Source organism: Petaurus breviceps, unplaced genomic scaffold, assembly GCF_028583685.1.
Source record: "Petaurus breviceps papuanus isolate PSGF00001 unplaced genomic scaffold, PetGlider_PUasm1.0 90784, whole genome shotgun sequence".
Lineage (NCBI taxonomy): Eukaryota > Metazoa > Chordata > Mammalia > Diprotodontia > Petauridae > Petaurus > Petaurus breviceps.
Window position 1 is genome coordinate 3,447,212 of NW_027187345.1, and position 13,052 is coordinate 3,460,263.

General features: G+C 36.1%; 2 protein-coding genes across 4 annotated transcripts in view; one reads left to right on the plus strand and one right to left on the minus strand.

Moving 5' to 3' along the window:
* IPCEF1 (interaction protein for cytohesin exchange factors 1) overlaps nucleotides 1-13,052 on the plus strand; it is a 223,400-nt gene that overhangs the window by 171,009 nt on the left and 39,339 nt on the right. The window lies entirely within an intron of this gene.
* OPRM1 (opioid receptor mu 1) overlaps nucleotides 241-13,052 on the minus strand; it is a 149,352-nt gene continuing 136,540 nt past the window's right edge. The window contains exon 4 of the mRNA XM_069069632.1: nucleotides 241-252. Coding sequence (XP_068925733.1) covers nucleotides 241-252 — 12 coding nt within the window. The remainder of the gene's footprint in view (nucleotides 253-13,052) is intronic.

Here is a 13,052-nt window from a genome sequence, read left to right on the forward strand (position 1 = left end):
ATGGCCATGTGTTCCATTTGGTAAGGTTCAGCTGCTGAAATTTGAAAGTTTCACTTTTTATCAGTCAACAAGCATATATTATGCATCTGCTATGTGCCAAGCATTGTGCTAAGCTCAGATGATACAAAGAAGCAAAAAACAGTCTCTGCCCTCAAGGTACTTACATTCTAATGGGGGAGACATTAAAATGTTAACAAAAAATTGTCCAACTCTCAAAACCTACAAAGAATGAAGATAACCTTAGAGGGGAGGCTCAGGTGACTGGGGGTGGGAAAGGGGGATGGACAAACATCTCTCTTTACAGTTAAACTTATGCAACAGTCACACACCAATGGTTAAATATTGGGGTTTTTTAAATTGCTTTATGATACAAAGGGATGTCTGATAATAGGTATCATTTCTTAACTGACTTCCAGCTGTGCCTAATCTGAGCCTTTTACCCCTTGAAAATCCATAGTAGTCTTGTTGAGTACCTCCTCTTGAAATTTACCTAACTTGAACTGAATCCTAATTTTTTCTTCATAGCTTGTCTTAGCTTATTTCTCTTCTAAGAATAATCATTCTCTGACTTGCTCAGAAGACACCTAGGTGCTTTTCTGGGCTTGCTCCCCTTCATTTTCTCATTTCTGTCCATTAGCTTTGCCTTGGAGTGGAAGAAGCTACTTGAAAGGAAGACTTACCATATCTTTGCTTCCAGGAATATAAGACCTAGGATTTTTTTTTGTCATTTTAGTCATTTGTGATGTTTCTCTTTTATTTCCCCCCTTTTTCCCTTTGGAATTTCCCCCCTTTTCTTCTGATTCTTTTTATCTGGTGATTGTCATTTACAATTTTGACAGGTTTGCCTGGGAAGCAGAGAGGATGCTTTTTAAAAAAATCACAGAATCCTTTATAACAAAACAAAAAGAGAAACATGCTAAGCACTTCATTACACTTTGCTTTAATTCGCTCAACTTTGTGCTTTTTCTAATTATAATAATAGATAGTATTTATATGACACCTTTAAGATTTGCAAAGTACTTTACATATATTACCTCATTTTATCCTTATATCAACTCTGTGAGTTAGATGCGATTATTATCCCCTTTATAAGAATACTGATGCTAAGAAGTTAAATGACTTGCCCAGGGTCACCAAACTATTAAGCGTCTGAGGCAGGATTCAAATTCAATCTTCTTGACTTCACATCCAGCACTCAAAGAACTTTTTGAGCATAAGAGTTAATAAACATTTGAATTAGTTATCACAAGAAGTGAGGATATTACATTCTGTGCGTAGGATAAGCTTATATCTGTAGTTTCCCAGAATCCTAGAGACCAGCTAATCTAAATCCATATATGAGCAAAAATTCCTTTTATGATTTCTCTGGCAAATAATCACCCATATTGTTCAATAATTTTCAGTCGTGTCTGCCTCTTTGTGAGCCCCATTTGGAGTTTTCTTGGCAAAGATAGAGTGATTTGCCACTTCCTTCTCCAGCTCATTTTACAGAGGAGGAAACTGAGATAAATGACTTACTCAAAGTCATACAGATAGTGTCTGAGGTCCAGATTTGAATTCAGAAAGATGAGTCTTCCTGACTCTAGACCTGGTACACTATCTGTTGCTCTACCTAGCTGCCCCACCATACTACCCTTTAAAATTTCCATTGAAGAAAAATTCACTATCTCTTGATGTAGCCAAGTCTACTTTTGGATAAATCTGTTAGCAGGTTTTTCCTTATATGAAGCTGAAATCTGCTCCTTTGCAACTCCCCTCCTCCCTTACTTGTGGTTTAGCAGTAACCCTTAAAAACGAGGGACTGAACTGTCTGACCTCTCACAGGTCTACATTGCCTTGGAATTTTGTTGGTCTCTTTTCTAAGAATGACATTACAGAATGAAAAATATTTGGTGGTGTCATTTCTTACTAAGGAAACTTATTCTAATAATAATAATAATTTAATATTAATTCTGATAATAGCTTACATTTATATAGTTTTATAGTTTATGAAGTAGTTATGTACCAAGTGAAGAAGAGGATGCAAGTTTCATTATCCCCATTTTATAGAGGAAGAAACTGAGGACAGCTAGGACATTACTGCAAAAATCCAAGTGTGCAAACATAAGGACCTAGATAGGAGAATTGGCAATGGAAAGAAATAGATGGATGGATACAACAGATATTTTCCTATTGTACCACCAGCAAATCTAAATTAAGCAGACTATAAAGGCAAGAACACAGGGGCTTTTAATTCCACTTCACTGATCTTTCTAGTATAATTTCCTATATTTCTTTACATTCCCTACAATGTCTTACATATAGTAAGTGCTCAATAAATATTTGTGGATTATTTGATTCAATATAGTTTTTGTTATAGTAGAACATAACATGCAGAAGGTATAGGTTGAAAAAAATTAAGATTTTGATGAGTTTTCATGCTGTTTTTTCCATTAGTCCTCTCTTATCCAAACCCTAAAGACCCCCATTTTGGGTATAATATTCTGGAAACTGAGGTATTGAGTTTTACATATTAAAATTTATTCCTTTTTTATGAGAGGATAATTGACTGATTGAAAATTTTATATAATAAGACCATTAGCAGTAGTACATAAAGTTGGGAGGAGAGATTGCCTTCTTTTAAGATAAGGACATACTGATATGGGGTCAACTTATTCACCCTAAGAATCTTGATCAAGTTCTGGAGATTCTGAAGGTAGAGCCATTTTGTGAAAGGGTCATTAGGACTTTGGGGGAGATTTCAAATGAAAAAGAACCTTGACCTACTGAAAGATAAATGTTAGACTTGGCCATCTTTTACCCAAAATGATTTTAAATATTCTTATATAGCATACTCAGTCTGCATTAACTAACTTTTTGAATCATGGTAAAAGGGAAACAGAATGATGCCCTAACAAAGAGCCCTAGACGGGGGGGGGGGCAGGTGGCGGCAATAGTCTGTGTTCTAATCCTGGCTCTGCTCTTTACCATTTGATCAAGGTAATCCATGTAACCTCTTAGGATCTCAGTTTCTTTATCTCTAAAAAGAGAAAATTGGATTATATTATCTCTTTATGAGTGATTCAAGCATTAATATTTTATGATTTTATGATTACTAATTTGAATGGGCATCTAGAAACATATGATACACATCTACATATGTATGTCATGTGTATAGATTTACATGTATACACATATAAAGCAAGTCCAGAAGAACATATGAACTCTACTAGATGTTGAGAACCATATGATGAGAGCATTAAAAAATACTTATATATCAAGGATCATGAATCACTCACAGTAACACATTATTTCTGCATTTTTAAGAAAAAAGCACAGTAACATTTTTAAATACAAGAAGGAGATCCATTTCTGTTTGCAGTGGGCACAGTCATCTTCAGAAGAGAGGAAAGAATAATTTTGGGGGGGGGCTTCCACTTATTGACTCTTGATCCAGAGGGTAGTGGCAATACACCTATCCTCCTGATTAGTCCTCATGGGGCTAATAGTGAGGATTTAAAACCAGTGAGCTATTGTTCTTTTTGTTTTAATGATATCTATAATTATGCAGAAGAAATTGGTTAACAAACCATGCATTAAAAATTAAGCAAGTGAACAATATTTATTGTCTAGACTGTGACATGTAGTTAGATAGTCTTTTGTGGTAGTGTATCAATTCATTTATCAGAAATAAGTGCTGGATACAGATGGACAACCCAGATGGAACAACACAATCTCTATAGAATGCACATTGTGGGTGACTCAAAGGGTAATGGAGAGAACTGGATGATGGACATAAATAGTCTACAATAGAGGTGCCAAACCCATGGCCCCTCCTGAGTGCCACCAAACCAGAAAAAATGTCATTGGGAAATACTCAACAAATAAAAAAACCATGATAAAATAGTGTCAATAGGTAGACTTCTAAGTCAATAAATGGCCTTTAATGTTCTTATGTATGGTTTAATGGCCCCATTTCTATTTGAGTTTGACAGCATTGGTCTATAACCTATTTCCAATGATGTCCTATATATTGGATATGGTATAAAATGTATCATCTTAGGAAAATGAATATATGATCAGAAAAATAGGTATCTGATGAAAGAGAGAGAGGGAGGAGAAGAAGTAGAGGGATAGAAAGAGAGAAAAGAGGAAGAGGGAAGATGAGGGAGAGAGAAAAAGATCTGTGAAAAGTTTGTGTTGTACTAGTGCCCACAACTTATGTTAAGAAAAACCTAGAAGAAAGGCTTCTAGAACATTGAGATTTCTTCTGAGGCCATATGGGGGAACATAAACAAGAATCACACAGAATAAGTAAAAAGTAGAAAGGATATATGGTTCTAAGTATGGAGGGGTACATACCTATAATTCATGCTATTGGGGAAGCTGAAGCTGGTGGAACACTTGAGCCTGGAAATTCTTATCTGCAGTAGGGCTAAAGCTGATGAGGTGTTTTCATTAAGTCTGGCACCAACATGGTAGTCCCTGAGTAGAGTGGGATCATCAGACTATAATAAAGTATAAACTGGTATAGGTTGGAAAACGTGGAGCAGGCTAAAGCTTCCATGCTGATCAGTAGTGGGATAGGACCCATGTGTGCCTAGTGCATTTCCAGCTGGGGTGAGATAGTAACAGTCTCTCTCCACCAGACCTGCACAACTTGGCAATAGGTAGGGGCCAAAATTAAAATAGGCTAAAATTCTTCTGGCCTCAGATAGATTTTTAGCAGCTCACTTTTGAAGTAAAAGTAACTAGAGACTGATGATGATTGGTTGCTGTGGGTCACATGACAATCAGGAGAGAGTGGGCAGTGGTGGGTTGCCCAGAATCCTTTGGCAGGCTGCAAGCGACCTGCCTGCCATATATTGTGCAGGCCTGCTCTAAACACACACACACACACACACACACACACACAGACACACACACACACACATACACACGCTCTCTCTCTCTGTCTCTCTCTCTCGTCTCTGTCTCTCTCTCTCTCCCTCTCATACACACACACCCAGAAAAATAAAAACAAGCAAGCTAGAAAAGATGTTATAACAGTAAGAGAAGGTGTATCCGTATGAAGGACATCTAAGGTCCACTCTGAAGTATTACAATACTATTTAAAAAAACTCAAAACATAGAATAAGAGGTTATTTTGGTTTTGAAATAATTGCTTATTATTCCATTGAGATGTATAATTTATGCTGCATTCTTATACCCTCTATCACATTCATCCTCTCAACAAGCCTATATGATAGTTATTACCAAGTATTATGACCTCCTCTGGGATGCTAATGATGCAGTAACATGAGATGATTTCAGTCCCAGTACCTTCAGGGATCCCAGTCCCAAAAGATCAGTGAATTAGCAATGGCATCTACTTTGTAGAAAGAGCCTCAGTTGAGACGTCCTTGGCAGATTATAATAGTTATGAAGCTTCCAAAGAGATTGTTGGATCAATTAGATAAATGTTGAACAGTTTTGTTTCACTTTTTCAAAAGAACATCATCTTCCCTCTTCCATATTTCCCAGCCAGATTTTGTTTTCATTTTCCTGCTGTTTGTGAATAATACATTGGGTTGAAATAATATTAAGACTTTTGTTTGAACAAATGAAATTTAGAAAATGTAATTAGCCCTGAGCCAGAGAGCTAAACTAACCAGAACTTGGCTCACTCACTTTTGGGTCAGTTTACAATTTTAGCAGAGATACAAAGGCTGATGTGAGTAGAGGAAGAAAGCAAAAAGGGGTATATTTTTCCCAAAGACACTTTTCTTGAATATTTTCAAATAATTATTTTTGAAGGGAAAATATGAATAAAATAACATAAGGTGCTTATATTTTCCTATATCTCTTACTCCCTTCAAATAATTAAAACAACTTATGTAACTGGAAATTTAAAAGTAGAATCATCTTTGGTATTTGACAATATCTTTTCTCAATTTACTGATGTCTTCTTTATTCACTGATGTCTTAAGTGATTTGCATGTGGCAATGAAAATAAAAATCCAATCTCACAGTGTTCACATATGCTAGATAAAATCTACAGAGTTTAATCAATGAGCCAGCAAGTGTTTGTCTGTGGCTAAATAGCTTCTGTCATTAATAAAGGTTTTATTGTTTGTCTTGACTTTGTGTCTAGTTAGGGCTACCATATTCCATTAAAACTAAAAATGTGATTGGTTCCCCTTGTGAGTATGGGGATTTGTGATACAAATAGGAAGGCAATCTGTATTGTAGTCTAGTTTTCTTCTTTGATTAGTGAGTTTTAGTTTAGTTTACATTTGCATTGGTGGTATTTGTTATTTGTTTTTGAAAAGTTGAATACCTGTGTACTGAGCGGATTAAATTAGAAGAATCAGTTCTGATTTGACAGAGCTATCTTCTGTAGACAGGTTAACCTGAATTTTTGTAATGTGAGCTGCAACCATAGCTAATATGTTTTGAAAGGAAACAAAATAATATTACCTTAGTCTAAAGTCATGTTTATCAAATGGTACTCCAAGGAATCATAAAACATACCATAGTTGATTTTTTTTTTTTAATGAGCTGACTTTGACGGAACATAAATGAGTGTACCTATACTACCATAGGTAGTATACAGATTCAAAGCCCAGGTATGTGCTTTCATCAGTATAGGTAGTTACTGGTATGGACATTCCTAGTGATGTATATCAGAAATTTACAGTTTCTAGTCTTAATACGATTGCTTGAGGTATTGAGAGGTTGTGCTTTGTCCATGGCTGTATAGAGGTGAATATTATATGTATGTATATGTGCATTATATATACATATTTTTCATGCAGCATTTTTTTTAAAGAAAAGTTCAAGGACTCCTTGTTTTTGCAACTTTTTAGGTAAGCTTAAAAAATTCTAGACATACAAATTTTTATACTGGTTATCAATGTTTTATACTGGTTTTAAATGTAATATCTTACAAGTATATTAAATATGCTATCTAACTTCATCTGAGCCCTTATGAACCTTTATGGCTTGTTGACTCCATAGCAAATTCTCTATGGTATTTTCCCAAATCTGCTGCCCTCCGTCGTCCAACTCTGTTTCTATTCCACTCACAATGGTTGGTCTAATTTATTGCTTTACTGAAAAACAAAACAGAAGAAAGCAAAAAAACAACCAAACCATCAAAACAACACCAAAAAATTCCCAAAGATACCTAACATAAACTCCATTTCCCTCATCAATGCCTTATGTTTTTTCCTAAACTCTCAACCATCTTTTCCTCATATTTCAGATTTCCTCATCTTTACTCTCCTATTTCAGAGTAAGAAATGTATTAATCCTTCAAAAGATATTCTTCTCTATCTTTGCCTTTGATTCCATTCCTTATAATCTCATCCAGGGCCTTGTTCCATCAATCATACCCTCTCCTTTCCATCTTCACTCCTACTAAATGGCCTTTTTCTTTCCGCTTGCAAACATTCTCAGTTCTCCCCAGTCAATAAAAAGCTTTGCCTTCAATTTTTGCTCCTCCTTATTTCATAGTCCTGTCTTTCTTTCTCCTTTCCTGGTCAAATTTCTTGAAAGAGTAGTCTATGCTCATTGATTTCATTTTCTTATCTCCCATTCTTTGCGCCTTGCAAAAGCATTAATTGCCTTCATAAAACAGACATTTGTCATAAAGTCATCTCCTTGTTGCCAAATCTAATAGTTTTCTCATTCTCCTTGTCTCCTCTATGTTGTTTAATTGTGCTCAACACTTTCCTTGACATTTTTCATGCTAGTATATGACCTGGTTCTACTTCCATCTCTTTCTATCAGCACTACACCTTGCAACTTTTGGTGGATCCTCTTCTTTATCTCTAAATTCCTTTGTGTTTTGCCTTCAGTGCCCTTTTCTCCTGTGTATATAGTCTCTCCCTTGGTTATCTCATCCATTTAGAATCAGAAAATCTCAAGTTAGAAGGAATTTCAGCGGCCATCTAGTCCAACCGGTGGGCAATAGAAATCACCTCTACACCATACCTGATAAGGCATCATCCAGCTTTGATGTGAAGAATTCCAGAAAAGGGAAATCTACTACATTGTAAAATAGTCCATTGTATGTTTGGTTAACTCTAATCCTTAGGAAATTTTTTCTTTTACATTTGCTCTAATTTTTCATCTTAGCCCTTGTTCCTTATGCTTCCTTCTGGAGCCAAGTAGAACAAGTCTCATCTGTCTTCTAAATGACAGCTCTTCAGATACATTAAGATAATCATCCTCTTCGCCCTAGACAGATTTTGAATTTCCCACTATTCCGTGTTGTCGCTCACCGCCTAACACATTCTACTTTATGTGATAGTTATTTGCATACCTTATCTCCCCCCTTTTATATTAGGGGCTTCTCCTGGATCTTACTCATTTTTATATTCTCTGTGCCATTGTGGCAAAGTGTCTTGAAGACAGTAGATACTGAGTAACTATTTTCGAATGGTAAATGAGTTAATGGATGGATGAAATGTAAAATTCTTTTGCTGGGTTAGAACTGCACTTTTAATAAAAAATATTTGCTTTCCTATGTATAATTGCAGCCAAGTTGTTTTTAGCCTTAGATGTTAACTTGAATTTTACAATATTATTTTAAAATCTTTATCACAGTGCAGATTTTTTCTACATGAAAATGAACATGGTAACTAAATAATGCATTTCTATGTGCCTGATCTCTTTTAGTGAAGTGGCTTACAGAATTCAGCACAAAGGATTTAAGTGCCTTGTCCAACATTCCATGGAGAATTAATGGAAAACATAAAAAGAAAATCCTAGACACCCATATTCTCTGGTTATATTTCCATAATGCTAAAATAAATGGTCACTTCAGTAAATTCAGGATGGGAGAAATGATGAAATTAATTTTGGGATCACTAAACAATCTGATTAAACATGGCATTTTTCAGGAACTACCTTGAATCCATTATATCTCCAGCTGGAATATAAATTTTCCATGCTTTAGTCATTGTTTTATCCTTGAACAAAGCATTCATTAGGCACACATTTATTGAATGGATAAATGAATGGTTATTGTACCATTATGTGGATGTAACCATAATCATCTCTATTTAATCAGTAATTTTACACAAATCAACAATAGTACATTTTCATAGAACATTCCTATTCATTTTCTCATTTGCTCCTCAGAACACTCCTGTTCTTGTTGGTTGGGCAAGAATTATGATCTTCATTTTATGAGTGAGAGAACTGAGATTGTGACACAAATATTTATTTGCAGTTGGTCACCTAGCACATGTTAAACCCCTGCTATCTGCCAGATACTGTGCTAAATGCTGTGAATACCAAAAAACCCCAGAGTGAAAATGGGTCCTTGCTCTCAATGAGCCAATGGTTACTGGGCGAGACAACATAAAAAATCAATTATATATCAACAGAATAAATTGTCTCTACGGGAGGTCATCAATATTAAGGAAAGCCTGCTTATGAAGGGTATGACGTTAGACAAGAATTGAAGGAAGCTATGGAAGCAGGGAGGCTCGGAGATGAGGAGGGAGAGTGTTCCAGGAATAAGGGATGGCCAGTGAAAATGCTGAGTCAGGAGGTGCCAAGTGGCTTGTTTCATTGAACAGCAAGGAGACCAGCACTTCTGGATGGCAGAATGTGTGAAGTTAGGTTAGAGAACCCTCCTAAGAACCCCCAGGGCTTTAGTGCAAAGCTAATACTAGAATTAAGCCCTTCTCATTCTTTTTCTAATGTCCTTTCCCCTATATCATAAAGGAAACAAATAAACACCTAGTTAGAAGTAGTTAGTATTGTTCAGTTGTTTTCCAGTTGTGTCTGACTCTTCCTGAGCCCATTTGACATTTTCTTGGCAGAGATATGGGAGTGGTTTGCCATTTCCTTTTCCAACTCATTTTACAGATGAAGAAATTGAGGCAAACATGATTCAGTGATTTTGCCAGGCTCTCACAGCTAGTCAGCATCTGAGGCCAGATTTGTTCCCAGGAAGAAGAGTCTTCCTGATTCTAAGCCTGGTGAGCTAACCATTGTACAACCTAGCTACCCTAGAAGTAGTTATTAACTAGTCTTATATTCAATGATTTGACCAGAAACCAGTGAAGGAAAATGTGCTGCCTCCTACCCTTTGTCATTTAGCTATGCTTAGTCTCCCGTTTTTCTTTTGTTTTTCTTCTTTATGTTGGCTTTGACTAATTTCTCCTACAGTTAGTATGTTGACTCATGCCTTCCTGATTGCAGACTCTCAGCGCTTCTGTTTGATTAATTTTCACAAGATCAATTTCATGTTTTCAAATAGCTCAAGGGGAAAGAACTTGCCTTTAGCTCATGGTTGAACCAAGTTTCTTAAATAAATAGATGTATCATTTACTTGGGAGTAAAAAAATGTTTTGAAAACAAGAGAATGTGGGGAGAAAAAAATTTGTCTAATTTGGCTTTAAATAGCACCAGTCAAATGAAAAAAAAAATGGCATGCTTTCCAAAACAGATCATTTCAATTTTGCTAATGTTTTCATGAGGGAAAAATGGAGTTACTTTAGATTTAATTGGCCATACATGACACTCAGCCTATACTTAAAATTTATTTTGGTTTCTTTGGCATCTGGAAGAAGTTTTATGGGAGTTAAAATTCCTGAGTCACAGCAGTTAGAAGTGGGAAGACCTGCCTGCCCCAAATGTCCAGGACATGTTAAGTTACAAAGTCTTGTGAACAGGGTACATTCACATTTATTCTACTACTGGATATATAGATGACCTAAGAAAAAGAAATTAACTTGGCTAAGTCCTTTGTAAAAAGAAGGGATTTAATGCAGTATTTTTTAAGGTCATTTGGTTATCCTACATGTACAAGACCAGTATTGATTATTCTGTGTTTCTGCCAAAGGAGAAAGTTATAATGGTGTGTCTGGGAGGTACATCATTGATTCTTGATGAAGGCATTATTCCATAAGGAATCCAGATGTCTAGTCTCTTCTCTGATGAGTCATAGATTTTCTTGTAACTTATAAATTTTGCACTGAAATGTTTATGATGCTTTGAATGAATAAATCATATTGAATCCTTGCTGGGGAAAGGACATTTGGCTAAAAGCTATCTGGGCACCTGGTAGCTATAAAGCTTCAAGCCCCAATTTAATTTGTCTTTTGTAAATGTTTCTCTGTTGCTTTTATAATAGATCTACATGAAATAGGCAATAGATTTACATGAAATTTATCCTTGGCAGACAAAAGTTAGAGTCTCTTATCTTCCTCCTATTTGTTTTCTTCCTCTGTGGCCCCATTGCCTTTCTTTACCTTCCTCTGTTATTTTTTCTGGGTCCTCTTTTCTTTTCCTTCCCTCCCTCCTTCCTTCCTTCCTTCCTTCCTTCCTTCCTTCCTTCCTTCCTGCCTTCCTTCTTTCCTTCCTTCCTGCCTCCCTCCGCAACTTCCCCCCTTCCTCTCTTCCTTCCTTCCTTCCTTCCTTCCTTCCTTCCTTCCTTCCTTCCTTCCTTCCTTCCTTCCTTCCTTCCTTCCTTCCTTCCTTCCTCTGCTTCTCTTTGTATCAATATGCAAATAATCCCACAAATCTTAAAATAAATTGATTGCTAACATTGACATTGTGTCTATGTGCAGTTAATAATTTTGGTTTATACTTATCTAGCGCCTTGAGGCTTACAAATTAGTTTGTAAGCAGCTAGTTGGATCCTTTCCATAATCCTATTAAGCAGGTAATGCAAAAGCTATTAATTTCCATTTTACACATGAGAAAAGTAATTTCCAAAGAGATTAAGTCCTATATATAATGTCACCAACAGGAAAATACTTGTGCCATAATAGATTTTCAGCTGGAAGGAACCTCAGAGGACATCTAGTCCAACTCCTTCAGTTTACAGATGAGGAAACCAAGGCCTAGAGAGGTTAAGTGATTTGCCAATGTCCCACAGGTAATAAGTGAGTAGAGCTGGGATTCAAACACACATCTTCCAGTTTCAAATCCAATGCTTTTTCTATTTCATCACTCTTTCATGAATACTGCTTACCAAAATTGTAGACATTTAAAGCAAGTCCTCTGGTTCTTTAAGCAGGATTTTCTGGTTTTAACTGTCTTAAGGCAGCTAGGTGGTGTGTTAATTAGAGCACTGGAGTGGGAGTCAGGAAAACTTGATCTCCAACAGGGACTCAGATACTTCTTGGCTATGTGACCCTGGTTTGTCTAGTTATCTAATCTCTTTATATCTGAGTTTTCTCATTTGTAAAATAGAGATGATAATAATAGCACCTATTCCAGGATCATTGTGACCATCAAATACGATCTCCAGTGTAAAACTCTTTGCAAACTTTATATAAATATACTTATTAATGTACTTATGAGGAGTGTTGTCAAAAATCCTTGTAAACCTGGAACCCTTACCAAGTTTTGCTTTTATCACACTAAAAAGGCATCAGCAGGAGCCACAGGAAAAGCTTTTTCCTGATCTCTGTTTAGAATAGGAAGTAGAACATGTAGCCACAGCAAGCTACAAAAATAACTTGCAACAGGACATGACATTGAATTGAACTGGCATGAAGTATGGCTTAATATTTGCTGATATTAGTTGTTCTGGATCCCTCCAATGGATAAGCTTTTCTTGTAGTATTATTTGGACATTCTACTTGGTATGAAGTAACTCCTGCATATCATTATGGTATCATTTAGCAAATTGCTTCTTTTTGGCATTAAGGGTTCAGAGTGTCCAAGAAAATTGATATACTTCTTCTTTTGTCCCACTAAAGTATCCAGAAGAAGAATTTTTCATATCTACACAAATTTATTTTTATTGAGAAAGAGGACTCAACTTAGGTTCCTAGCCAAATGCTTCCATGATTTCTCATTTTTTTTAACTCCTTGGGAAAAGATTCTAGATCAGGGGTTCATAACTGTTTTTGTGTCATGGACTCCTTTGCAAGTCTGATGTACTGAGTAAAGCCCATGGACCCCTTCTTAGAACAGTGCTGTTAAGTGCATAGAAGAAAATACATAGGATTATAAAAGAAACCAATTGAATACATTGAAATATAGTTTCAAAATGGAAGCAGCTAGATGGCATAGTGGATAGAGTGCTAGACTAGAGTCAGGATCATGAGTTCAAATCTAGC